The sequence below is a fragment of the Elephantulus edwardii genome, unplaced genomic scaffold (genome assembly GCF_000299155.1).
Source record: "Elephantulus edwardii isolate Elephantulus edwardi_28Jun2011 unplaced genomic scaffold, EleEdw1.0 scaffold00036, whole genome shotgun sequence".
In the NCBI taxonomy this organism is placed as follows: domain Eukaryota; kingdom Metazoa; phylum Chordata; class Mammalia; order Macroscelidea; family Macroscelididae; genus Elephantulus; species Elephantulus edwardii.
The window spans coordinates 1,769,025-1,795,972 of NW_006399786.1; the positions used below are offsets into that span (position 1 = coordinate 1,769,025).

At 39.3% G+C, this 26,948-nt stretch overlaps 1 protein-coding gene across 1 annotated transcript in view; it reads right to left on the reverse strand.

Moving 5' to 3' along the window:
- MAP4K4 (mitogen-activated protein kinase kinase kinase kinase 4) overlaps positions 1–26,948 on the reverse strand; it is a 242,573-nt gene that overhangs the window by 48,776 nt on the left and 166,849 nt on the right. The window contains exons 3-11 of the mRNA XM_006884550.1: positions 25,099–25,224; positions 23,463–23,573; positions 17,119–17,209; positions 13,888–14,018; positions 11,518–11,572; positions 10,154–10,232; positions 6,624–6,799; positions 4,588–4,660; positions 2,782–2,992 (exon numbers count right to left, since the gene is read on the reverse strand). Coding sequence (XP_006884612.1) covers positions 2,782–2,992; positions 4,588–4,660; positions 6,624–6,799; positions 10,154–10,232; positions 11,518–11,572; positions 13,888–14,018; positions 17,119–17,209; positions 23,463–23,573; positions 25,099–25,224 — 1,053 coding nt within the window. The remainder of the gene's footprint in view (positions 1–2,781; positions 2,993–4,587; positions 4,661–6,623; positions 6,800–10,153; positions 10,233–11,517; positions 11,573–13,887; positions 14,019–17,118; positions 17,210–23,462; positions 23,574–25,098; positions 25,225–26,948) is intronic.

Here is a 26,948-nt window from a genome sequence, read left to right on the forward strand (position 1 = left end):
CATTGAGTCAGAACCGACCCAGAGCTGATCCTCTGAAAGGTTTTCAGAGGAAGTTCATTGCTCAGGAGACTGCCTAACCTTCTCCCATAGAACAGCCGGTGGATTTGAACCAAATGCCTTCAGGGATGGGAGCGCAGCTTCTTGCCACTAATCTACCAGTGCTTCCTTTTCAACAGACTTGCAAACCAAGAACAGAAGGGTGTGGGGGGAGAGGAATAGACTAGTAGACCAAATCACAGACAAGTGTATCTTATTTCCTCTAAATGTTCATAAAATAATAAAGTCTTACACCTCTACAAGTTTTGCTTGAATTTTTAATGTTAATTAATAGTCACACGTCTTTATGGCTCATGTATTTCCAAATTCCCCTTTCTGGGACATAGGATCCAAGCAACTTTTGATTATCCTGCCTGATAAAAAGGAGTTCAATTATGAAGAATCCAAACCAGTAAATAATAGTTCCATCTATTCATTCACATGTACCTCATCCAGTAACTAGCTACAGCTTTCTTAATTCAAAGAGGTACAATGAGATGACCCAGAGTCTGAAGTTGCCCTGTGGCCTAAATTAAAGGGCTAATAAAACACATGAATTATTAAAATCTTATACTGACAGATATCCCTAATTCAATAGCATACATATAGCTAATAAAGTAACGAAAACTTCAGTTTTTCTCTTTGAGCTATCTAAAATCTTCACTGCCTATTCTATATAGAGGCCAAATATCAGATATTGCTGTCTCAATACCACCCAGCCTGAGTTCTATTGCCAAGGTCTCTGATACTAATGAAATATAACAAACCCAGTCATTTTAGTGCCATTCATAAACTACAAAAGTAACAAGTATCACCTTCTTAAAGAAAACACAGCCCATGGTCAGAAGGAAGACTAAAGACCACCACATAAACAACTAGGAACTGCTAGTGCCTCAAAACCAAGCATTCTATTTGTCAATATACATCTTAACAAACCTATATAACTAGGGTAAGAGGGATAGGTGTATTGGAGTCAGTGAGACCAGCTCAGGAAAGGGCAGGGTTCAGAGCTACTGTACCTAGGGTCACTATGAGTCGCAGGAAACTCAATGGCACAAAGCAACAACGTATATTCACTCAAGGATTTCTGTTATGATCAAAACTACTGACAGAAGCCTTAAAAAAATCACAAATTAACTACAACAAGGTACATAAATGGTTATATAGTCCCTACAAAAGGCGAAGTTATGCCCTAAGTTTTCTCCCAAAAACCCTAGGTTATTTCTTCCAGTATCCTTCATTAGGTAGACAGGAGATCCAGTGGTATAGTTTATTACATGTTGGGTGGCCAAATAAAAGGTTGACAGTTCAAATCCACCACAAACTTTGGGGGGAGAATGATGAGGCAGTCTATTCTTGTTAAGATTTACAGTCTCTTACTAGGAAAAGAGTGGATAGATTATGAACACTGCATTGGAACAGATGAAGGAAAGAAGTATTAAAAAGAAATATGTGATTAGACATTGTATGAATGACAACAGTCCAGAGTAAGAGATGCATTGCAAAGTAGTGTGGAAGAGGGGGAAGAGATAGAGGAAAATATGCAACAATGACTGAATATTGTAGAGGGAAAAAATGCACTGGGGAATAGAGAAAAATGTGCAACAATGAACGAATGAAAATCCAACTTTTCTGTAAATTTTCATTTAAATCACAAAAGTTTTATAGTCTCAAAAATCCAATGGAAGGTCACCAGGAACTGGAATCAACTTATTAATCTGGTAATTAGACAGAAATTGATCTTCTAACCAAAAAGCAAATTAAAAAGCCTTTCCAAAATCCAAAGTATAAACACAGTGAACTACCTTCGTCTCCACATCTTCCTGCTCCCTACACCATTAACACTATAGTTGTAAATAACACAGCTAACACTATGTGTCACTATTTAAATCACAATCAACTGTATACTATAAATCTGGGGCTTAAGTGTTGAGTTCTTTTTCAAGAGGTGAAAGATAAATTATGAGATAATTTGGTAGAAGGATTATACTGAGACAGAAAAATGATCATGAAAGATACTTTTCTTTGGAAAATAAACCACAAAAGGGAGTTAAGAAGATGAAAGTAAAGGCTCCTTATGGTCCTAAGTGACAACAGAAATGTTTTTATCCATTAAAAAAAAATAAATAGCTATGGGCTACCTAGAACATTGGGTTAATGTTACAGCAAACAGAATTACTGAGTTAAAAGAGTTACGTGATGCAAAACCTACTTCTCCAACATGAGACACAATTCATTCCGTATTAATGACCAGACTGCAGAATAGCACTTGTTGTATATCCTACAGCTAAAATAAGAAATCTAAAGTTAAGACATTTATAGAAAAATGCTTTTTCTGTGAAAACTCTGAGGTTTCGGAAATGTATGTCCACATAAACTTGGACCTAGAAGCCAAGGGTGGAAAAGAAATCCCGTCAAGCCTGAGCAAGCCAGTGTAAACCACAAAGGGAAGCAGGCCCCACCACGCTGGGGAGCCATCTTTAGTACATCACTGCTCTTCATCTAACAATATGCTGATGAGTAACTGTGGGGCAGGTCCTCAAAGTTTTTACAAGCAAAGAAAACATTTCTAAGGCCTCAAGGAATGTTGAGGCCTGTCAGCCCAAAAGGATAAGCTTTCCTTCACATGTTCTTTGACTAGCTAAGCCAGGGGAGAGGAGGCCACAGAGAATATTCCCTTGAGTGTATGACATTAATGTACGTAGGGAAAGATGAAAGACCAACCCAAACCTTTTCTTTGCCTACCTCTTCCAGCCGCCGCCTCTGTTCCTTCTGCTGCTCAATACGTTTCTGTCTCTCAGCTAGTAACTGCCTTTTATATTCCTCCTGCTCGCGGAGCTGCTGCTCCTGTAGAAGCTGCTGTCTGCGAAGAGCCTCGGAACGTTCCTTGTTCTCCTGCTGCAGTCTCAAAAAATCCCGTCGAAGAGTTGATTCTCCAGGCACGTTGACGATGGAGCTGTGGGAAGAAGGCAGGGCTGTAAAGGATGGACAAATAACACAGCTGTCTAGAAGCGACACAGCAGCAGCAGCAGTAATGCTACTCTACTCTCATCTTCTTCATAGCTTACTCTCAGTCTTGGGATTCAACAGTTTAGAATTCATAAATTCAAAATATGTAAAATGAAATCGCCATCTCTGAAGTCACTAAGTCCCCCTTCAACCACCTTATTTTCCATCACCAAGGGAAAACCTCATCTTGCCATTCTGGTAGGCTATGAACATCACAGTAGTCTTCAGTACTTAGCTTTGCTTCATATTCTCTGCCTGATGGAACATCACATATTCCCCTCCCACTTTTATTTCCAAGGTCAGCATCTGAGCCCAAGTAAGTCCTCCAAATTAGCCATTGATAAAATAAATTAAATAGCATCATTCCCAGCTGGTCGCCCTGCTTTAGGTCATCTGTCTGCTTCCAAACCACCCAGAATAAACTGTCAAACAAACTTCTTAAAGGGGTTCCTTTTATTATCTTATTTACAAAAGTTATATTGCTCATAAAATTGGCTCAAATTCCTCTAAAATTTTTATGTCTACAACGAACTCAAATCTTCTCCTAAATAAGGAGAAAAATGTATTAGTTTCCACAATGAATTCTTTCACCTCTTGGCACACTCTCTTCAAACTTGCATTCTCTGGCACACAGGCCCTCACAGGTTTCCCAGCATACCCTTCCATTCTTTTTTTGTTCAGTCAGCCAGCCATGTGTAGCTGCAGCATGGATGACTGCAAGGTAAACCTGCTGTTAAAACCCAAAAATCCCTTTGCCCTGATTAATCATGGGTCCAACGATCAAATTTTACTCTTTAACTTCTGCTTTACTGTACTTCAGAAAGTCACAGAAAAACGAAATCAGAGATCATAGACAAGATCGTGAAAGAATACACCTTAACAAAGGCATGCAAGTAAACAAAAAGGTAGAAGGGAAGAAAAATTGTTCTCTGCAAAAGGTGAAGTGTTTTCCAAAAAAGGCCCTAAACCACATGAACAGCACAATTCTTTTTGTGCAGGATGATCTCATAAGAAAATGTGAAGAGTTGTTATAAACATGGAACTGACTCACAACTGACCTTCCAGAATATTTTCAGAAGCTGGAAAGTGCATGGGAAGAGAATGCTCATCTTTTTTCCTGCAGAGCAGCGGGTAGATTTGAACTGCCTGTCTCTGGGTTGGCAGAACAACTCCTTATCCACTAGGCCACCAGCGCTCCCTATATAGCATAAGGCAGTTCCTATAACCTCATGCAGCTAAATGACAGGGTGAGAAGGGCACACACATCCTTTATAAAGAATCATTTGACAAAAGGATTCAGAAATCCTCTTTTCAGGAAAATCCTCTTTTCAGGAAGATCCTCTTGGGAATCTTCCAAAGAACCAAGAAGGGTAAAGAAAGTATTCCCAAGTTGGTTGAAGGGTCCTTTACACTATATAGGAATCTTTTGAAATTCTAAAAAAAACACTTTATGTTACACATATGTATCTTTGGAAATCTGTCATCAGCATGAAACTTCAATCTCTATATGAGCTGGTGGCTGAACACGGGTTTTATTGTTACCTTGGCTCCCCTTCCTGTTCAGGCACTTCCTCTTCTTCTTCCTCACTTCCACTGTACTCATACTCTGTTTCATCTGCAGAGAACAGGACAAAAGAAAAAGGATGTTGTACAAATCATGACATGTTTATGTACAGGCAGCATCTCCAATATCATAGCAGAAAGGAAACACAACATTTCTTGTGAAAACAGCAAAGTGTACCGGAGAACCTGGGGGAGAAGAGGGGCGTCACATCCCACCCCACAGCAAATGGTGGTAATCTTCTGAGTGAGTCTTACTCCCCGCAAGGGAGTAGATTCATGGTGTCCAAGACCCTTTAAGGCAATGAAATACTGAGGAAGTAGAGCCATGGGAAAGCTCTCCAGAGCACCTGACTCCTAAGACAAAGTGGCCCCAAAGTGCCTGCAAATTGAGCCAGTCCATTTTCTGACTTCAGGAGAGCTTTAACTGGTGAGACTAATAGATACAACTAATAGAATTTATGTGGTTGCTCTGACCAACCAGAGACATACTGAGAAAGCAACAGGTGAAAAAGTCTACTGTCCTGACAAAACGTAAAACACCACGTAGGTGCATATTAAGAGCAGAAAACAAAAAGCCACAGGGAAAACTAAAGAAATAATACAGTAAGGAAACAAAACAAAAACTGCCCTACTTAAAGTAGACTTCACATAAGTGCTTCAACCCAAATAACGTATTTCCACTTCAACAGGTCTTGTAACATTTTCCCAAAATAAGAGGTGGTTTTACTGGTCCCTTCACTTAATGTCAGTTGGTATCTAAGTAGAAGTGAGTAATTTCACTGCAGGAAGCTTGCAAAGCCAGATATACTGAACAGACCTGGTAAGGAGTTGTGCTGCCAACTCAAAAGCATATGGTTCAAATCCACCAACCGCTCCATGAGAGCATTTACTGCTTCTGATAACGCACTGGAGGGTCAGCTACGGGTCGGTTCTGACTTGATGGTAAACAACAACAATGCTCACTAACTACAAAAAACTAAGGGAAAATCTGTTTTCTGGTAAGATGGGCCAGACAATTTAAGACATAATTCAAGAAAATGTCATCACATATATGGCACTAGTTTTTATTTATATGGGATGTAGAAAAGATGATAAGAAAAAATGATCAAAAGTAATGTATCATTTTCTCAGTGATACAAAGATATTCTTTTTAAGGGAAAAGCCAACCAATACCTGTGACTTCTTGAATCTTGTAAGGACATTCTTGGTTATGTTTAAAATTGTACATCATGAACTGTTAACTGGTGACGGGAGAAACTAAAAGGTATTTGGGAGATGAGTACAGAGAGGGAGGTCAGAGGAACTTAAAGATAATGGGGGAAATGACCTCAGAAGAGTCATTGTGTCTAATGTCATTTAAGTAAAAAAGTCACCTTACCCCCTCAACCCTTTGTTCACTTTTTCCTTTATAACTAAATATCAAAGAACACTTCTGCCCCCCTGAAAATTGATGAAGCTCTGACTAGGAAGACAGGTTATTCAAGATTCAAATAAACATGTGAAAAATCCAGTATACAGGCCAGACAATGACCCTTCAATCAACTCTTAGATCTTGAACTTGCTTTATTTAAGCCTCTTATTTTACACAAGAATCAAGGGTTGGTGTACTGGAAATAGAGACCTTCCTTATGTTTTATGTAAAAGAAATGTAACATAGGTAGCACAGGCCTAATCACACAAAGTCTATTGGAGTAAAAAAAATCTGATAGGTTCTGGAGAAGACTAACGGAAAAAATTTATGCTGTGGCTTACAGGTGATGCTCAATAACCCTGAGTGACATATACCAGGGCATGCACAAAGGAGGAGGATGGGAGTCATAATAGAGCCATCTTCTGAGGAAGAACCAGAAAAAGATCCAGCTAAGCTAGGCTACCAGAGTGTCAGTCTATTTGCTTCCTGCTTGACGATAACTGTGAGGGTCAAGCAACACCGCCTAGAGCCAGGCTGGGTCCTACACCTTACCACTGAACTGCAAGAGCAAAGACAGGCTCAGTGAGCCAAAGAGATTTCATACCTTTCTCTCCTCTCTTCTTTCTGGTCCGGTCTATGTGGTCTTTAAGCTGGATTCTAACTTGCCTTTCATTTGGCTGATCCCTTATAAAAGGATGTTTCAAAAGCTGCTCTGTGGAGGGTCGCTGCATATAATTCTTCACCAGGCAGCCTTCTATAAAACTAAAAAATTTCTTGGACCTGGAAGAAGAAGAAGAAGGAAAAAAGTGTTATCAACAAATTTCTATTACAACGAGCTCTAAAATATCAGTTAACAACCAAGTCTGGAAACAAGAAGACCCTCAAAATTCACCATGACCACTGTGCAAGCTGTTGTTGCTGGGCATGTGGAGGTGATTCCAAGGCACAGCAACCTTTTATACAACTGAAAGGAACTCGGCCCATACTCACAATCACTGCAATCTGGAAGTGCTTTGCTATAACCTGTTAGTCAACCTATTGTTGATGGTGTCTGGAAGGTGACCCGCAGGAGAAAATAATGAGGTCACTGGCCTTGGAGATTATGGGGAAATGATCCTTATATGAAATAACTTTTCCTAATTAGGAAAATCAAAAGTCAGGTAATCAAAAGATGAAATACATTGGGGAAGTCTACTGTCAGGGACCTTTCTCCAAAGTGCTAAAGAGCAATGATGGCAGTCTAGAGAATAAGGTGCACCTGATCCAGGCCATCGTCTTTGCCATTACTTGTTATGCATCAGAGAGCAAAACAATGACTAAGGATAACAAAAGAACTGATGCCTTTAAGTTGGGGCACTGGAGGAGAGTACTGAACATTCCACAGACCACCAAGAGAACAAACAGGTCTGACTTAGAGGGTGAAACCAAGTTTGTCCTTGGAGACAAGGATTTTGAAGCTCTGTCTCACATACTTTGGGTTTGTAGCCAGAAGGGACCAATCCTCAGAGAAGGACTCCATGCTTGGAAGGGTGGAGGGACAGAGCAAGAGAGGAAGACTCCAAAAGGCAAGGTTCAGAGCTACTGTTCCTAAGGTCACTATGAGTAACCATGGAGAGAAGATCCTAAGTTGGGTGGCTGGAGTCATTTTACTTTCCTTTCAATCTTTAATTCACTTTGTTGTGATTATTTAGCTTAATGTACAACGCTTAATTGCTTTTGTAATTGAAATAGGAACTCACTCACAATGCTAAGGGATCAAAAGCATCAATTAAATACAATTTAGAAGTTTTCCCTATCGTACCACAAGTAGAGAACCATGATGAAGCCAGACTTAAATGATCTGGGCTCTTAAACTTAATGCTGTTTATTAAGTACTTAATCTAGATGTACAGAAGGCAAGGGGGATAGATGAAGTTTCTGCAAAAATGAGTCTAGGCAGTGGAGACAAGGGAATGGAACCTAGTAGCCAAGGACAAAACCCCACCAAGAAATAGAGTCAAGTCAGTGACCAACTGCTGGGATTCTTGCGCCTTGATCACACTTAAATAAGAAGGTCATACTACTTTATTTATCCAAAGAATTGCATCAGCTCCCTATTAATGTAGAAGTGAAATTAATAGTTTTATTAAGTAAAGACTCTATCATCTTCATGTAACCTAGCAGCCACTTTTGTTCATGCCCATTTCCACACACCTGTCTTTTAGCCTTTGCTCAAGACAGTGGGACCCGTCCTATCCAGTGAACCTCAGCCTAAGCATCGTCTCTTCTTGGAAGCCTTTTCTCCACTCCCCACAGGAGGTAGGAGCTCTTCTTTTGGGTCGTCTGCATTTAACAGACCACAGTTCATGTTTCTATTTCTCCTGCTGGTTTGAAATGGCAGAGCTCAGAAACTAGGTCCTTTTTTCCAAGTCACTAGCAATGTGCAACCTAGCCATGGTAAAACTCAACACATGTGCAATAAATTTTTGTTGAATGAATGAATACATGGTTCTTCAGTCTTTAGAAATATAACTTAGGAAATTAGTTCAGTTCTCTCCAATATGTCACCATTTTAAAGAAACATTTCTATTGCCTTGTGTTTTCATTTGAGAGAGAAAAGAAATAAGAGCAAAATTCCCATTGAAAAGTAAGTAGAGGACAGGGTCTCTTTCCTAAGATTTTTATAGGAACTAACACAAACTTCATCCCTAGAGCATGTTGGAGGCCTAGTCCACAGGCAGCTGGACTGGTGACACATGACCCGCTCCAGGACCTCGAATCTATTAGCCACATCCAGTGTGTTTTATAGACTCAGCAACCCAATGGAGGGTCAGCTGTAAGTTGGTTGATGACATGAAGTTTGAGTTTTAACCCAAACTAGTACTTTTCAACAATACTTCAATTCTAAAGACTTTCATATCTCTCCACAGATAGCAATTCTGTTAGGCTAACATACAGAACTCTGGAGGAATAATCTACTGTCTTGTGCTAGTATCCAATAGGCTCATGTGTCTCAAATTCACAGCTGTCTTGCAGGGGGAAAATGGGTAGTCTCCTCTGCTTATGATGTCCTGCCTTAGAAACCAGATGGAAAGCTGCACCAGGATCCATCCGATATCACTGTATAAAGTATAATGCAACAATAGATGGAAAAGCAAGAGCCCAAATAAAAGGAGGGTTTTTGAAAATATGTTCTTTCAAAAAGAGAAAGGAGGTATCTAGCTTCAAATATATAAAAACTAATAAAAATCTCCATTAATTTTAAAATCTAATTTAACCTGAACTACTCTGGTGGCCAAGTGGTAAGAAGCTGCGCTATGATCCCAAAGGCATGTGGTTGGAATCCAGTGGCTACTCTGTGGGAGAAGGATGGGAAATCTGCTCCCATTGCCTCTGAAAACCTGCTGGAGGGTTGAGTTATGGGGTGGTTCCAACTCAACAGCACACAACAACATTAACTGGTCAATAGCCTTGGAAAAGAGGGCCTATTCCAAAAGCAGGTAGGACTCAATTTATCAGACAGAGAATAAAAATATCAGGCTCCATGTAATTATTTTCACAATATAACTTCGCTTCATTTTCAACTAGATGTTTTATAGTATTATCTCTATTTTTCACTCATTGTCGCATGCAGCTGATTGCAACATGTATTAAATTCTGTAAAGTATCCTTGCGAATGAGAGAACAGTCAGCACAGAACACCATAATATCTTGAGGTCTGTGGCAAATGAGAGGCATATTCTTGCAGTCAGCTGAGGTATATTCAGAACCCTGATGGTCAAGTGGTAAGAAGCTGTGCTGCCACCTAAGAGCAGGAGGTTCGAATCTACCAGAGGCCCAACTAGAAAGATTAGCAATTTTCTCCCATGTGATTTATAGCCTCTGAAAATCTAAAGGAGGGTCAGCTATGAGGTTCTGACTCAACAGCACTTAACAACCGCTCGTCAATACAGCTTTGTGTCTTCAATGTAATGTGAAGAGAGTTTATCAAGAAATTTAAAAAAGTATTAAATACACAGTGTTTTGGGGTACTGGTTTACATGCTCCTGCAATTCAGAATGGTCAGAACTTTGTTTCAGAGCAAAGTAAACCTAAAAAAGGAAACCATTTAAAGAAGAAAGAAAAGAACAAGAACAAAAACCATACATCGCTTACCATTTTTTTGACTTCAGCCGGGGAGGAGGGTTTCTGGGAATGAGAAACAGTGCTCTCATAGGATGCATGTCACAGAGAGCTGGGGAGAGGAGATGGTTGTGTGAGTATAGAACTTATTTCACTCATTCCTGATGTCTAGGGCTAACTCATAACACCAAATGCTCCATCCCATTGTCCAACTCATGTGCTTTACGTCAACAAGTCTAGACATGTCATTATGAACTATGAGACACAGCCCCTTGAACTTCCCACAGAAAATCAGTACGATATAAGAAGCACAAGTGTAGTAAGAATACGCAACTTCAAGCCGACACTGGAAAGTTTTCAAAAATAAAAAATATGCAGAAAGTCTTAAAAGACTTAACACTTTAAGCTTCTAAATATTTCTAATAATATCATTAAATTATTTGTATTTTCATGTGGTTGGTGTGTGGATTAAATGAAAGGTTTTAACATCTCTCCCACAGAATAAACACAAACTAAGCCCTCCACAAAAAATTACTTGTTCACCACTCTATTATTTCTATGAAAAAGCAAAAAGAAGTGAGTCAAAACTTAAACTGTTTTAATTCTATGCAATTACTGTTTGTATCTCTCTAGCTCTTGCCCCACTGAAGATGCTTCAGGCACACGTGTTATGCATCAATATGTCACAATAAGCTATGTGCATCTTCAGGAGTTTATTTCCCCTCAACAGAATCTTAAAAAGCCACCTGGGAAGTGGGGCTGAGAAGCAGAGAATAGTAAACCCATTATAAAAGAAAACTGAGGTAAAAAATTAGGCAGTATTTCCCCTTCCTAGATTGCTTGAAGGGAATGTGTAGTATTCGAAGCAGATATTCATTTCTGTATTACAAACTAATTTTTAGCTGTTGGTATTTTCATTCATTCAACAAGTATTTATTCAGCACCAACTATGTACCAATTATTATGTATACTTCATGTATACCTTTCCTTAGGGGGACCAGCATAAAATGCTTTTGTTCTCTAAAAGCATGCCCATGTCTGACCGAAAATCAGTTTCATGAAGCTCTTACTAGATTTATTTCCAGGAGAAGCAAACATTCTTACAAAAGGCAAAAAAACGTTCACCAGCAATAGGAAAAAAAGAGTTCCATGGATGAAAAGTTATGTCTGTACCAAAACATTAATAATAATAATAAATCATTAAGTTTAGATTCCAAAATGAACAGTAGATTCCCAAAACTGCTTTTACATAAAGGACTTCTATTTATTTAAAATTCCCACAAAGAAATGCCATTCCAGAAATGGCAAGATCTATGGAGTTGGTCTTTCTGAACATTTAAAGTTGGGTTTAAGTTACCTAAAACACAAGGGCTAAATAAAGACAACAGGTTACTTACGGGGAGCGCCCTCTGCCATCTCAATGGCTGTAATGCCACAAGACCAAAGATCACTCTGCAAAAATAAAACAGTATGTAGTAAGTACCTTATCAGTTATGAGGTCGGTAACTGGTAATTCCTAGTGTTCAGGCAAATTAAATGAAAGCCTTCTTTGCTGGAAAAGCTTACAAGGAGTTTGCCAGAAAACAAAAAAGAGCAAACACATTTATAAGAATACCTTACACAGAATAAAATTGTTATTATTTAAAGATTAAATCAATTTGCTAATTAAACTAATAATCCTCAACTAGAGAGAGTTGACATAAGAGCCTAACAGCCCCACAGGATGGCCTATGGCCTGGCATGTTTCTTTGTGTCTTTATAAACAGTCAACAGTTTAGACCTCCATTCATATTTATTTTTATATCTAATACTTCAAAGGTATAATTTTAAAAGTTTGAAGGGCGGAAACTTGTATATGTTAAAAAAGTGTCCCATCTAAATTGTTGAACTCCACCACAGTATACTAATTCCTGTTACTGAAAATGTCTATTTTCCCTTCAAATTAAATAAAGGGAGCATTATCAATTTAAAATGTCTTTCTGTCATGAAATCCGTTCCTCCTGATTATGGTTGTCGCTGTGTACCTCTGAGTGAGAACTGACCCACAGCTGACCCTCCAGTGGATTTTCAGAGGCAGTAAATCGTGCAGGAGTTGACTGCCATGAGGTGATGAGGCTCTGGTGGCCTAGTGGGTAAGAAATTCCTCCTGAAATTCCTACAATGTTAATTTTTAAGACTAGAACTTCAAATTTTATTCTCTATTCAAATATAAGTTCCATGAAAGCAGGCATTTCTGTTTGTCTTCTTCACTTAGATATGCCAAGAATCAGAATGGCATATGGCAGACAGTGACTAAACACTGGGTGATAAATGAATGATGTCCAACCTCCAGTATGTCTTAAAACTCAAGCAAGATTTTAAAGCAGCAAATAACTTCTTTATTTCATTACTATCCTTTCATTTACATGTTATTCAAACCAAGAAATTATTTAAACTGAGTCAGCTTAAAAAGTTTTAAAAGAATTCATAATTATGTTAAAAACAAATCTCAGGTACATCTCTTTGAATATAAGAATAAGAACAAGCCTGTGGATTTTTGTCCTGTTTTAATGGAGATTTCTAGTCTTATGGTGCAAAGCAAGGGTCAACTGTTCTAGCCCAGTGACCAATATCCATGATGAGACAAGAGATGTTATCAATTCTGAGGTAATGCAAGGCAAAGCATACTCATTATCTGTGAGGTAGATCTTGCTAAAAAAAAATGTTTTCCTGGATACTAAATAAGCCTTTCTAGTTTATGGGAAACAAACTAAACAACATCACAAAAAAAGTAAACAGACAAATCTAGAGAGTGGAAATTTTGTACAAGGCCAAGTCTCTTCATGTCAACTGTTATCAAAGGGGAGAGGACGGAAGTACCCTGTAGATGGACAGGCTGAACAACAAAAACATCAGATACAACTGAAATAAGTAATTCTTTTTTCAATTACTTAAGTGTGATAATAGCTAGGGTATGATAAAATGTTCTCAAATTTTAGAGCTATGTAAGGTTGTATTAAAGAGTCACAAAACCCACAATCCACTTTAAAATATTTAGCCTATAAAAATAAAGAATTTTCTCGGCATCAGATGTTAAATTAAGGTCATATTAACCAGATGTTCTTAATAGGTTAATTAAATATTATCTGTATCATCTATGAAGTATACTAAGATAAACTCAATTTTGAGTATTATTACTAAGTACATTAACACTCTGGCTCACTTCATAAATGCAAAGATACTTCTATAAAAAAATTCTGTAAGCATTTTCAGTGTGAATCTGATTATCAAACATGAGTTTCATACCACAATCAAAGAAGCAATAATATTGATTCCAATTCCCGACAACAGTAATGACTTATGTTTGTGTACCAAATCCAAACTGTAAAGCTCTTCAATAAGAGTATTCTAGAAAATCCACATGTAAAACTCCTGCTACCAACTGATATTATAAACTTTAAAAACAACTTATTCCAATATATTCTTCAAGTATGTAAGTAAACACAGCAGAAATATTTAATGTACATTATGACCAAAAAGTTCTACACACAGTGATGAAAGCAGCCTAGGAACCAGTGCATTATTTGTTAGGGACAAGAGAGCTAGAATGGATTGAAGAAAGCATCAAAATGCATTCCAGGCAAAGTCAAGATTTCAGGGGGTGGGAACCAACAAAAACCCCACCCAACATTAAAAATCTAGACAGAGGTTAAGAGTGTGCTATTTATTAGTAAGCAAGGTTCCCATTCCTCAGGAATGTCATGGGCTCAGTGACAGACGCCTCTTACTCTGTAGTCATAGGTGGCATCCGGGTTCTCATCACAGGCAATGACTTCGGGAGCCATCCAGTAGGGGGTGCCGATGAACGTGTTTCTCCTCCCTACTGTCCTGTCCAGCTGAGCACTCACACCGAAATCAACTGTAGGAGGAAAAGTAGGAGCAATGAACGGGCAAATTTTAAAAGGAAACAAAAGAAGGTGGCCACAGAGGGAACTTGTGTAGTAATGTTTCATGAATGTGAAGATCTCAAGTCAGGTGGTACCAGTAAGGAATACTTTCTAGAGAAAAGCCACTGGCACCCGAGTTCACTAGTCTGTAAGGGCCAGGAGACCTGGATCAAGTCAGAAGACCTGGATCAGCCCAGCAGAGGGCCCTCTGAAGGAGCAGCAGTTTTCAGAGAGCACGACCACCATGATCATGTTACAGAAAACCCACGTTTAGGAGAAATGACTGGAAACCACTTGGTTTTGCTTCTTACACAGCAGTAATCTCTATGTAAAGATTTAAAAACCACAAAGACTTTCTTGAAAAGAACAGAGAACTGCATTAAGTAAAAGGAATCAACCTCAATCTTAAATAAACTAAGAATAATCCCCCAAAGTATCTGGAACTTCCTCTAATTTTTCAGAACAACTTCTACATCCCACCCAATTTAATGGTGCCTATAATCTAAAGGAAAGTCCAAGGCTGGGAGAGAGAGCTGGCAGGAAAATTACAGGTCTACACTGCCACTCTGTACCCAGCAGGAGTACACAAAGCAGCAGCGATAGTTTCATGCAAAAGGGCCTAGAAGTGCTGAGATCAATCACAGAGGTTGTAGATTCAATTCCTGTGTATAGAACACGCTGAGGAAACTACCTGGTCAAGATTAGCTCACTCAAGGAATAAGTTCACTCAAGGAATTTCACCCTTGAAATAAGCAACACACGGGCCATAAGGTTCAAAAACCTAAGCAGGCTTCAAAGCAACTGGCCCGTCAACTAAATGACTTAAGGGCTACCACAGGCCAAGCACCATGAGTTCTATGTCAGTAACACAGAGCTGTCTCATGTATGAGAACAATTACTCTCTTAGGTTAGCTTTTAGGGAGCTTTTGCTTCTGGCCTCATAGTAAAGTAGTGCTGCCAACCCAAAGCTACTCTGTGAGAGGAAAACAGGTAATCCCGTCACTTGCAATTTATTGCCTCGAAAAACTCGCTGGATGGTCTGCTGTAAGTTAGTTCCAACTTGATAATACACAATAATATCATCTTAGCTTTTAAAAGGCTTTTCAAATTGGGTACTTTATTCTTCCAAAGATGACCAGTAAGTGTAGGCACACTGTAAGAGATCAGTTTAAAAGCGATATAGGTTGCATAGTGGAGTGCACTTGGGGCAGTGGATTGTATACCAATGAAGGATTTTCTTTTGCTTTTCAAAAAGAGAAGCTGGGGGGGGGGGGCACGCAGGCAGAAAAGTGCTTCAATGAATGAATGGAAATCCAAAATCTCTGTCAATGTTCATTAAAATAAATACAATTGGGGAAAAAACAATTGTAATATCTTTTCCTAAGTATAATTACTGTGCATAACACTTTGCAAAGAAAGGCAAACTTCTGACCACAAAGAATTTTTTTCCTGGTATTGAAGAGAAGAAAAGTTACTCCTAGTTCTCTTTAAGGATTTGAGGGAAACCATAATGACAGTGGAAGGACACTTGTAGGGAAACAAAAGCTAATTAAGAAAGAGAAAGAATCGGTCAAGTCATCTCTAGAACACACCAAAGATTCCATATATCCACAGATTTATTCAGTCCCTAATGCAACTCAAGGTACAATGCTAGGGAATAGATAAGACGACACTAGTTGCTAACCAAAAGGCAGCCCCTCTGTGAGCCTTCAACTCTACCAGTAACTTCATGGCCAGGAGAAGTTAGAAAATCTCCTTTCATGTGATTTAGATCCTCTTGAAAATCTGCTGGAAGGTACAGCAGTCTAACACGGTCACTCTATGCTAAGCTAGTTCAGTTCTTATCAGACTTGTTTTTGCTAGTTTCTCGCATTAGTGGACAGCTCTGCTACAAGCTGACTCTTTCCCTTATGTTTTTAGCCAGGCTGCATAACTACATACAGATCAGTTCTTAATGGCTTTTCCTTTAGACTAAGCATTGTGAGCACTTTGAGCAGTTAGTTGTTTTCTTGAGCTTGTATAATTTTTAACTTAACCACGTCTCTGGGCGTTGTTTGCCTAAGGGCCTAAAATAGTTACTCGCCCCACTATCAGCAGAATCTCTTCAAGTCCAGTCTTCAGCCGCTGGACCCATGCACTACTGCTTCTTCTGGTTTCTAATTTTAAGTCTGCTAATAAACATAAATTAATGTGATGGGGTTTTTTTTTTCCAGGTCAGTTTTTCTTCTTAGAAAACAGTTTCTTCTTAGAAAACTCATCTTGAGGGACTTTCCCTCTAGGGAGTGAATCCCAACAGTCAGCTACGAGTTGGTTTTGATTCCATGGCAATGAGTTTGCATGTTGAGTATGAGTAGACAGTTACATTGTTAATCCAAAGGCTGAGTTTCTCTCACAGTTCAAACGCACCAGTGGCTCTAATAGAACAAAAATGTGCAATTTCATTGTCCTCTTGTGTGACTGATAAGTCTCCTGAAAACCCACTGGGAGGGTCACCCAGGACTCAAGAGCAATGCATTTTTTAGTTTGAGTAAATCAAATAGTCCTGGTCATTGCATTGTAAGCTTAACTTTGTATTCTGGTAAAGGAGACAGTGCTCCAATGACAGAATTATAGGTAATCATCAGTATAACAAGGGGGAAAAAACACCAACAACCCACAAAGCTGAGAGGGAGATAACATCAATCAGAGGGTCATGGAGGGCCTGTAAGCCTAAGGCAAAACATGCAATATGAAAAGAGAAGGAAGTGCTCCCACTGTGGTGTGTGCAAAGGTCCTGGGGCATGTTCTAGGGCTACAAATAAGATGAGACAGTAACAGGTGTCAGATACTGCTTAGCTTTTTATAGGCAGAGTCTAGATAGTAGTCTAAGTGAAATAAGCTATTAAAGGTCTTAAACAGAGAGACAAGATCTGATTTATCTGCTGTATAGAGAACACAACAGACGATGTGGCTGGGATCAGAGCTAGGCTAAGCAACAAACAAATTTTTAAAATGTGAGTTACAGGCTAAACGACACACATGGCAGAGTCTCATTGGTTATGTCAGGGGCAGATATTAGATAATGCCACATACCCAGTTTCACCTCTGCATTCTCGGTTAGCAGTACGTTCTGGCCCTTGATGTCCCGATGAATCACATGATGAATGTGAAGATGTGCCAGCCCCTAAGTAGAAAATACAACTAAATGTTAGCTCTTCGTTATAAGTAAACAGCCAAGAACGCAGTCCCTGTAACAAAGAGCATATATAGTCCAAAACTTTGTGAGCTCTTATTTAATTCATGTCCAGGGGGTCATCAGAGCGAGAAAGTAGCCTCCTCTTCTCCCAGCATCCCAAATGACTAGATTCCCCCAGTGAGCAGCATCACCATTCTCGAGCTGTGCCTTTAAGACACAGCTGAGATGACTATCTGCCATTTCTCTTGCTATAATTTGTGCTATTTATGTACAGGGTGGTTCCTTTCCCACGCTAAACATTAGTCTGTAGTGGGTGACCCCATGGGTATATCTGAACTAGACACATCCCAGGGGGAAAGTGAAGCACAAAGAGCAGGGTTTAAAATGGTTTTGGACACCAGTTAGCTTCTCCCACTGCACAGTGACCAACTGCTAACTTCTGATCAATCTGATCCCTATGCCAAACACAAAATGCAGTGCTGCTGTTAAAAGTGCTTTGAGCGCCAATCAAACTGACTTCTTTCCCAAGGAAATAAAACCTACTGGGCAGAGAACAATTTTTGTTTTGACCTGATATCTGAAATGCAGCCCAAAAACAAGTCTCTCAAAAGAGGCGGTGGAAGAACAAAAACACATGTTGCATCCAAATATGACCCAGAAGACAGAAACGCATCATTCTTACCACTCATGTTTATTTGCTCTCCCCCTAACTACAGAAGGAAAATCTATAGCTTGCTTCCACCAGACATGTTACTTTTGTGCTCTGAAATGTTAACCAAAAAAGTCTAAATTAGAAGTAAGGTTCTATTTGATTTTTTTTTAAATAAAATTTTTCTTGTACACTGGCTTATGTACAAAGTTCATATACACTGATTATGACACCACATCGTTCTCATTTCCTCAAATTCCGAGACTCTATGATTACCCCTCTACCCATCCTCACCCTGAGTATCTGATTTTCTGGTCTACATTTTTGTGCGGTTTTATTGTCGCAATTGCTATTAGGAGATGGACTAAATACAATCATTGCTCTAAAAATGTAATTTTTTCCAATAGAAGGGGTTTTTTAACAATCATTCTGTGAAACAGAATGCAGTTTACTTTGTAGCTCTGTTCCTTTTTCCACAACACAGTATTCGCACTGTTTTATACTACAAAGCCTGAGAGGATGGGAAGGAGGGGGGAGCACTAAAAGTATACAGTATCTTAGTGTTATAATTAGGAAGAAAGTTCTTTCTCTGAGCATGTATAATTCTCAGCAGCACTTACCCCTGTGAAAAGGGAGGGAAGGAGGAAGAAAACCCTACATGCTTTTCCCTAATGACTTTATAATCCTTAAATCTATCCATTCTTAATCTCTAATATGCACACACCTTCTCACATGTCTGCAAAATTATTTTCATATAAACTCCCATTTCTCATGCAAATCAAGCAGCTAGAAAAAGACTAAGTATATATCTTTGTCCACCCCGCTGAAGGACTGAGCTGATTCTGAACGTAAAATGGTTTGCAGGATATCTGATGTCATGATCCAGGAAGAGGCGCACCACTGAAACAAAGGCAATCTCTCCCTGGTGGTTCGAACCTGCCAGAAGCTCTTATGGGAAAGATGGGCAATCTCCTCCTGTGCAGTTTACAGCCTTGGAACCCCAGTGGAGAGTCAGCTATGAGTTGGTTCCAACTTGATGGCTGTAAGACTGAGTTTTGAAAGAATATCCAATTTCAATTAAGATTATTCCAAAACAATGAATTCATTTTCTGATGAAGGTCCTAGAATGAAGCAAAATGAATGTGTTCAACTACACGGGCCTAAAGTTAGGCTGCTAATACGTCTTTTTAGTATCAATGCCAACTCCCTGAGTTTCCGTAAATACCCCACGCTAGAGTAAATGAATCAGGGAGTTATGGTGGCCTAGTGGTAAGAAGCTGAGCTGCAATCCCAAAGGCACACAGCTTGAATCCATAGGCTGCTCCGTGGAAGATGATTTGGCAATCTCCTCCCATGTGGTTAATTGCCTCGGAAAACCAGGGGACAGTGAGGCTATGAGTTCCGAGTCAATGGAAGACAGTAACAACAACAAATCAGGAAACATGTTGTCTGCAATTCTATCTCATTTATGGACACAGAATAAAGCACTAGCTAAGCAATTCTTTAGTATTTGGTATGACAGACTGTAAGTACACATAAGAAACATGGGCTCTATAAAAAGTGAAAACACTACTGTACAGAATATTAATGTTGGAAGGACAAACATACTGGACTGTGGGTAAATATGTTTAGCTATCAGGGTCAGTGGGTTGGCCAAAGTCAGTATTTTAACTGCTGTTTAAGGTTATATACTCCTACTTGACGATACGGCATCTAAAACTAACATTTAATAATGTCTCACTATAGAACTCAGCTGCCCCTGTTATGTATTTATCTGTTGACGAGTGTCAGGGACCCTTGAGCCACTCTAAAGGAGAGAGAAGAAGCAGTCTGCTTCTGTAAATACTACATTCTGAAAACACTAGATAAAGTTCTATTCTGTGCTATAGGGCTCCGTGGGTCAGAATCAACAGTGGGATTTCTGATTTTTAACTACGTCTTTGTTCTCTTGTACAGTCAGCAGTGCGTGACATGTTCGGCTACTAACCAAGGGGCCTGGTCGGTGTTTAAGTGCATCTGCTGTCCCACTGGAGAAAGACAGGCAGTCTCTGAAAAGGAAGATTCAGGGCCTCGTAAACTCGGTGGAGGGTCGCTATGAGTGGGGATTAACTCAATGGCAGAAGTTTTGATTGATAATTCAAGTCATCTGCTTGGAATGGCTGTCTATATTTTCTATGAGGCCTCTCATCCTTACCCATTTTGCTTTATCTTTCTTAACGAATTCTTAGTAATTTCTGTGATAAATGCACACTAGAATGCCACATACACCTAATCTTAACTTAGGAAGGAAGCACTGGTAGCCTCATGGTTAAGAAGTTGCATGGCAATTCCAAAGGTACACAGTTCGAATTCATCAGTCGCTCCTTGGGAGAAGGATGGACAATCTCCTCTCATGCAACTAACTGACTCTCTGAAAAGCCACTGGAGGGACAGCTATGTGTCAGTTCCAACTTGAAAGCACACGACAACAGTAACTCAACATTCGGGCATCAGGCTTAAGTTGCATAGTTAAGGTCATGATGCAAAAATAGAGGATATGTTATGTACATACACTCAAGTTTTAATCTAGAAAATATGACCATACAAATAATCACAGCTAAGATGATTTACTGTGTACTTCTGTCACAGTGCAGTTATGGTTTATTCTAGCCTAGAGGCTGGTAAAAGACAAAGCTAGGCTGTTTGACTGCTGAGTCCATGGCTTAATATCCTTTCTCTTCTGCCGGATTAGTTCCCAGGGCCTCATCCCCACCCTTCAAGTCAAGGTCACCATCCTGGAGCCTGTTCTGTCCTCTAGGCCTGGCAAGTCTCCAAGAGTACTGGGCACACAGCTCAACTCACTTGAAGGTGTCATGAAATGTACATGCATTCTTCCTAACGCCCTTCGCTGATGCCTTTTTCTTTCCTTCTCACAGAGATTATGACCAGAAAGATCTAAGGCTGCACAGGAGCAGGAATCCAGGCCCGGTGTTCACTGGCTGAGTGCTCGCTCGTTAGCTGGCCCTATGGCCTTAAAGAAAGCCGGTCTAAAACAGTTGCTAAAGAAACACCTTTGTGGTAAGAGGGGTAGAGGGCAGAGGGCAACATGACTAAGCTTTCTGGAAGCTGCTCAGTGACCGTCCTCAAAGGAAAGGATATGGCAGTCACTGTAACCATGCCCACTGCTTCATTAATGTACCAAGAAGAGCTGGACAGCAGATGTCTCACTCATCATAAATATGAAATTCCAAATAACAATTTAGTTGAGGTAAGAAAGGAATAGATATATTAACTTCCATAAACTCTTCATACTTAATCGGAGGTAAAGAAGGAATAGATATATTAACTTCATAAACCTTTTATGCTTCGTTAATTTAAACTTTTAACATAGATATAAGCCTCATTTCTAGATGAAATCCAGATGAAAGGTATTTTTGTTCCAGGTGCCCTATGAGGGGGAAAAAGATTTGTTGCATTTCAGAAAGATGCCTGTTCACCTACTATACTAAAGCCAGTCAGAGGCCTCCAACAGTTGAATCTTCATTTTAAATATGGTCTGCAATCAATAGTGGTACAAAAGAAAAAAGAAAGAAGAAAAAAAAAGAGGTTTTCTGTATAGTAAGTAGAGAATACTTAACTGTGCACATCAAAACATGAGTTTCTCTGATGGCTGAAATCAATTTAATAATGCTCAGGACATACTAAGGAAAGCTAATTATCTGCTTAAGAAAACTGATACTAGAATGGTAATGTAGAAAAGATACGTGCCTGTGCGTGATTAGAAGAGAATAATGACAGCAAATATCATTTACTGTAACAATGCTGTGTTATGTGTCATCAAATGATTCACATGTAGCATCCTCATATCATCCTCACACTAACAGTACTCAGTCCTTAAGGCTAGTAATTTTAGATTTATAGATGAGTAAAATAAGTACTAGAAGTTAAGTAAGTTTTGCCATTGGCCTGCAAAACAAAGGCAGGACTCAAAGTGAAGTGTCAGCCAACTCCAGTGGCCAGTTCTTAAGAACAGTTATGTGAAAAGTTTTACTGACTTACTCAACTCTTATCAGGGCTTAGAGCTGGCTGATTACATTCTCACTTATAGAATGTGCTTCCTATTTAGTTAAAAAAAAAAAGAAAGGAATCTGATCTAATAATGCAGTTCATGTGTGACCATACAAGAGAGAGTCCCATTCTCACAACCAATTCTACTAAAGGAGCTACTTATTTCCAAGGACTCCATAAAATACCTAAACAAAAAGAAATCAAACATTTTTTAGGATTCTAGGAAGTTGTTTGTTTTTTTTTTTAAAGGAAACCTCTATTAACCTTAAATATAAAAAAGAGGTGATTTTATATTTAAAAATTCTACACCTCCTAAATACCAGGCCTCCGGAAACCCTACAAACTTTGATCAATGTCCATGGTTGTGGTGGGGTCACTCTGAATCGTGCTCGATTGGAGGGCAATCAACAAGAACAACCTAAATGTAAGCTTTTTATTAGTGGAGTAAATATAAGAACAAGACCCCAGTTTCCATTTTAAAAATGATGTTATATGCCATTGAGTCACCTGCGACTCATAGCAACCCTATGTACAATAGCTCTGAACCTGCCCTATCCTGAGGCAATGTCTCTGACACATCTACGTCCACTACCCATACAGTTAGAGTCAATCCATCTCATGCAGGGTTTTCCCTCTCTTGTGCTGTCTCTCCACCCTTCCAAGTATGATGTCCTTCTCTAAAGGCTGGTCCCTTCTGGCTACATGCCTAAAGTATATAAGATAGAACTTCAAAATCCTTGCCTGGAAGGAGCAGCTCAGTTTCACCCTCTCCAGGGCAGATCTATGTGTGCTCTTAGCAATCCATGGTATATTCAATACATTTTAAAAACAGGGTAGGTCAGGAAATGCAAGCATATACTTTAATTGTGTGATCTGGAGAGAAGAAATGTGAGGGCTGGCAAAAGGAACAGAGACGCAGTGGTAACTCACAAACATCGTTCAGATGTGAAATCAGGGGGGTGGAAAAGCCCTCTGCTGTCTGGCAGGATGACTGTTAGTGACAGGGATCATTTGAAAGCTGCTAAAACAGCAGTCTGGAAACTTAGCCTAAGATCTTAAGCCAGCTTTCAAATTGGACGTAAATAACATTAAGCATTAGAATCTCCTCATAAATATTACAACAGATTCGAACGGTTAATGCCAAAGTTCACGCAATAATTTTGAAAGCCGGCATTTAGCACCATTAGTATTGATTTTATAAGTGTGCACACAGGATTCCTATAAAAAAAATAGACTTTTTCCCTCCTATTTCTTTTAGTTTTCAAAGACAGACACTATTAGGTATGTAGGGATGGGCAGAAGGATAATTTTGTCTAGAGAACAAGTGTTTTGTTGTTGTTGTTGCTGCTGTTGCTGAAGTCAACTTTCAAGAGTTAAAACCATGATCCAGTTACACTCTCAGGCAAGCTATACAGAGCCATTGGCTGTAAAGGAGAGAATAATCTACATTAGTATAGCTAATGCAAAGCAAAACCTCTCGCTACGAAAACAAAAATGTGACCAGAAGACTGCTTCTCAGGGCACCAGAGCAGCAGCTTTCCTTACCCTCAGGATTTCTCTGGAGATGTAAGCGATCCAGTCTTCTTTGAGGGTGTTCCCTTTGGTGTTCTTCACAAGGTCTGTGATGGACCCAGCCCCACAGAATTCCATAACGAGCTACAGGGCATACAAGACAGACTGATGAATATATTCCAACAAGCAGAGGGCATCATTTATTTTCTCAGACATCAGAAGTGAATGAAATGCAGCCTAACCCACTCCACCTTTCCTAAAGACCTAGGTGATCACTTTGCAGACATCCAAGTTCCTCAGAGCTCATGTCTCTGCTCCATTTATCCATTATGCATCCTTGGTCCTTGAGACTGAGAGTTTTCTAATATTCACTAGCACAGCCTCAAGTGCTGATGGGCTGAAGAGTTCAACTCTCATCAGTGCCCAATGATCAGAAATCTGACTGAAATATTCCTTTTCATTTAGCCTTGAAATGTGCTATTTTTCCTCATACTCTGAACTTCAATCTCTTTTACATTAACGGAGCTTAGGACAAAAGAGAAATGCTACTACTAAGATATTTATCTCTGTGTGTGTGTGTGTGTGTGTGAGAATGTGTAGGGCACACAAACACTTGTGTTACAATGGTAGCACTTGGCAGCTAACCAAATTATCTGCAATTCAAACCCACTAACTAGCTGCTTCCCTGGACAAAGGAGTCTGTTCCCTCAAACCCTAGGCAGTTCTACTTTGCCTTCTGAGGTCACTCTGAGAGAGTTCTGGTAGCTTAATGGTAAGGAATTGAACAGTTCAAATCCACCAGCTGCTCTACACAAGGAGGATGGGCAATCTCCTCCTGTGAGATTAACAGCCTCTGAAAACACACTGGAGCTATGGGCCAGTTCCAATTCTATGGTACACAGTAACAGCAACATGGTCAGTGTGGATCAGAATCAAACTAAACAATACAGAGTTTTCAGTTTTATACCATTTTTAAAATGTATTATTTACAATATCCACTGTTTATATGATCATAAATACTTCTAAAAGTACTGAGAAACCATTTTCTACAATGCCTTGAAATTTTGAAAGCCTTATTACAATAAAAATTACTCTAGCTTTGTTTAAAAAGCTTAACACCATTAGCATAACTAATGTGATAAGCAGAGATCTGACAGTGTCTCCAGATCATAGTGAGTATGTTTGATAAGAGATTTTTAATGCACCCGTTCAAGAAATGTCCCTAAAACTTACTGGTTTTAATGAATATGATTATTAAGAAATCACTGCCAGAAGCATGGTTTAGAGTTTGTTTTGAGATTTCTTTTATATCCATGCGATCAAGATGCAATTAATTGCACTAACTAGCTTCCTATTACTTTACTATCTCACTTTTATTTTCAAGCACCCAAATTCTTTGCTATTTCATCATATTCTCTTAAAACAAGTTATTTTATTCTTAAAATAAGAATATTCTTTTTATATGTGCAAAGGGTTCAAATTAACTTCAAAATAAATACTCCGAGCACTTTCAAACAAAATACAGGCCAAGAAATCCTTCAGACTCAATCAGTCACTGCCCAATTTTTCCTTCTTTCTTTTCTCTCCCATCCCCATAGACAGCATTCTGTGCTCTCATAATACAGCCAAAGGAAAAAGTCCCACAGACATTCAGGAAACATCTGCCTACCCAGAGTTGGTCATCATGTCCAGGAGGGCTCTTTTTAATGAAAGCACCATAATATGTTGCAATGTTTCTATGATGTGAGTATTTCTTCAGCATGTTTATCTCCAGTTTGATTTCTTCCTCTTCATCCTAAAGAACAAATAAAAAAAATAAAACACATAATGCTTTTGAATGAAGTGCATGACTTTCCTTTGCCCACATACATGCCCTAATGAAAGCAACACAACTTCTCAGTTCTATCAGACAAAAAGGAGGTAAATATGCTTTCATCGTCCTACCAACACAGAGGGATCTTAAAGGAACCTATAGTTTTTATATGATATTGCAGTCTATGCCAAAAACACATAAAATACCCCCAAGAAAAGATGCGTATGTAACAGAGCATAGGACAGTGCACAGGGCAGGATGTCAGCTCATCTTTTCTGCTATGTGGTCTCAGAGCCTCCACTCTGCTGCGTGGGTCTCAATCTGTTCATCTTTAAAAGCAGAAGTCCTGATTGTGTGGTGCATAAAGTATTAAAAAATACAGGACGGTGAATTTAAAAGCTTGGCAGTTAAAATTTACCAACTGCGCTGCAGGAGAGGAAGCAGCCTCCTCTCCATGTAATTCACAGTGCAGAGACCCATAGGAGGGTCTCTGAGTCAGACCAACAGGATGGTAGTGGGTTTAGTTTTGATTTATTAAAGGGGGAGTGGGTACAAAATCAAAGTGTTATTACTTTTACTTACTCATTGCTGCTGAGCCAGAATCAATTCACAGCTAACCCTCCGTTAGGTTTCGGAGATTGTAAATCACTTGGCAGAGTGCCCATCCTTCTCCCAAGAAGCCAGAGGTGGATGTGCACCACCAGAGAGACCTTTTGGGTTTGCCCTGTAACTCCCTCTGGACTATACCACCAGAACATTCTAATCTTATCTCTTGAGTTGAAATGGATTCAGAGCTGGCCCACCAGTGGGTTTTCAATCACAAGAGAAGAAAGCGATGGGTTGATTTTAATTGTGTGCCTTTGTGTTGGCAGTGCAACTTCTTACCACTAAGTCACTAGGAAATATTTTATGAGGTTAGTGATTATCAATAGTAAAATGTTGCTCAGTTATAGAAAGCTTTTGCAAACTTGGCTTCACCCTTAACTTCCTGTCTTATTAAAACAACATGAACAGAGGAATAAACACAGAGTAGATACAAGACAATTAGGAGGCCAATGAAGGAAGCAGATAATGTCCCAGGTCTGGAAAAGACAATGATCTGGCCTTCTGAGTGAAGAAGGCTGAGAAGTCCTACCAGTCTGGCCTTTCTTTCACACACCCAGAAACAATGATCAGTGTGGCACCCACATGAGTTCTACCATACCATGAGCAAAGAGTCATATGAACAAAGATTTTCAGGTAAGAGGAGAAAACAGAATTAAAATGAGGAGGAACTCGAGAAAGGTACAGGAGAACAGAAAAATCAGCTTGGTCAGAAAAGCATGGTGTTGGAGGTAACATTAAGGGTATTCAAGAAAAAGATGAAGATGTATTTCTAGCATTCTCTATATTATATATTATTTCAAAAGCACATGCAAACTGGTTCCCTTAAAGCTTCTATATATTCTTTTTCAGTACAGACACATTCATTCCCCTTTTGACTGATGTGGGTCCTCTTTAGGGTTTCTGAGAAGCCCTGGCACATGCATGTGTGCATATGTAAGAAAGAAAGAAGTGTGTGTGAAGGTACACACACACACGCACGCGCGCTCACACTTTGAGGATAATAAGGAAGACATCATAAGACAAAAGCAAGCAGCTCACACATACACACAACTGTCTTACAAAACACCTACCACTTAAGCCTTGCATCTTCAAACTCACTC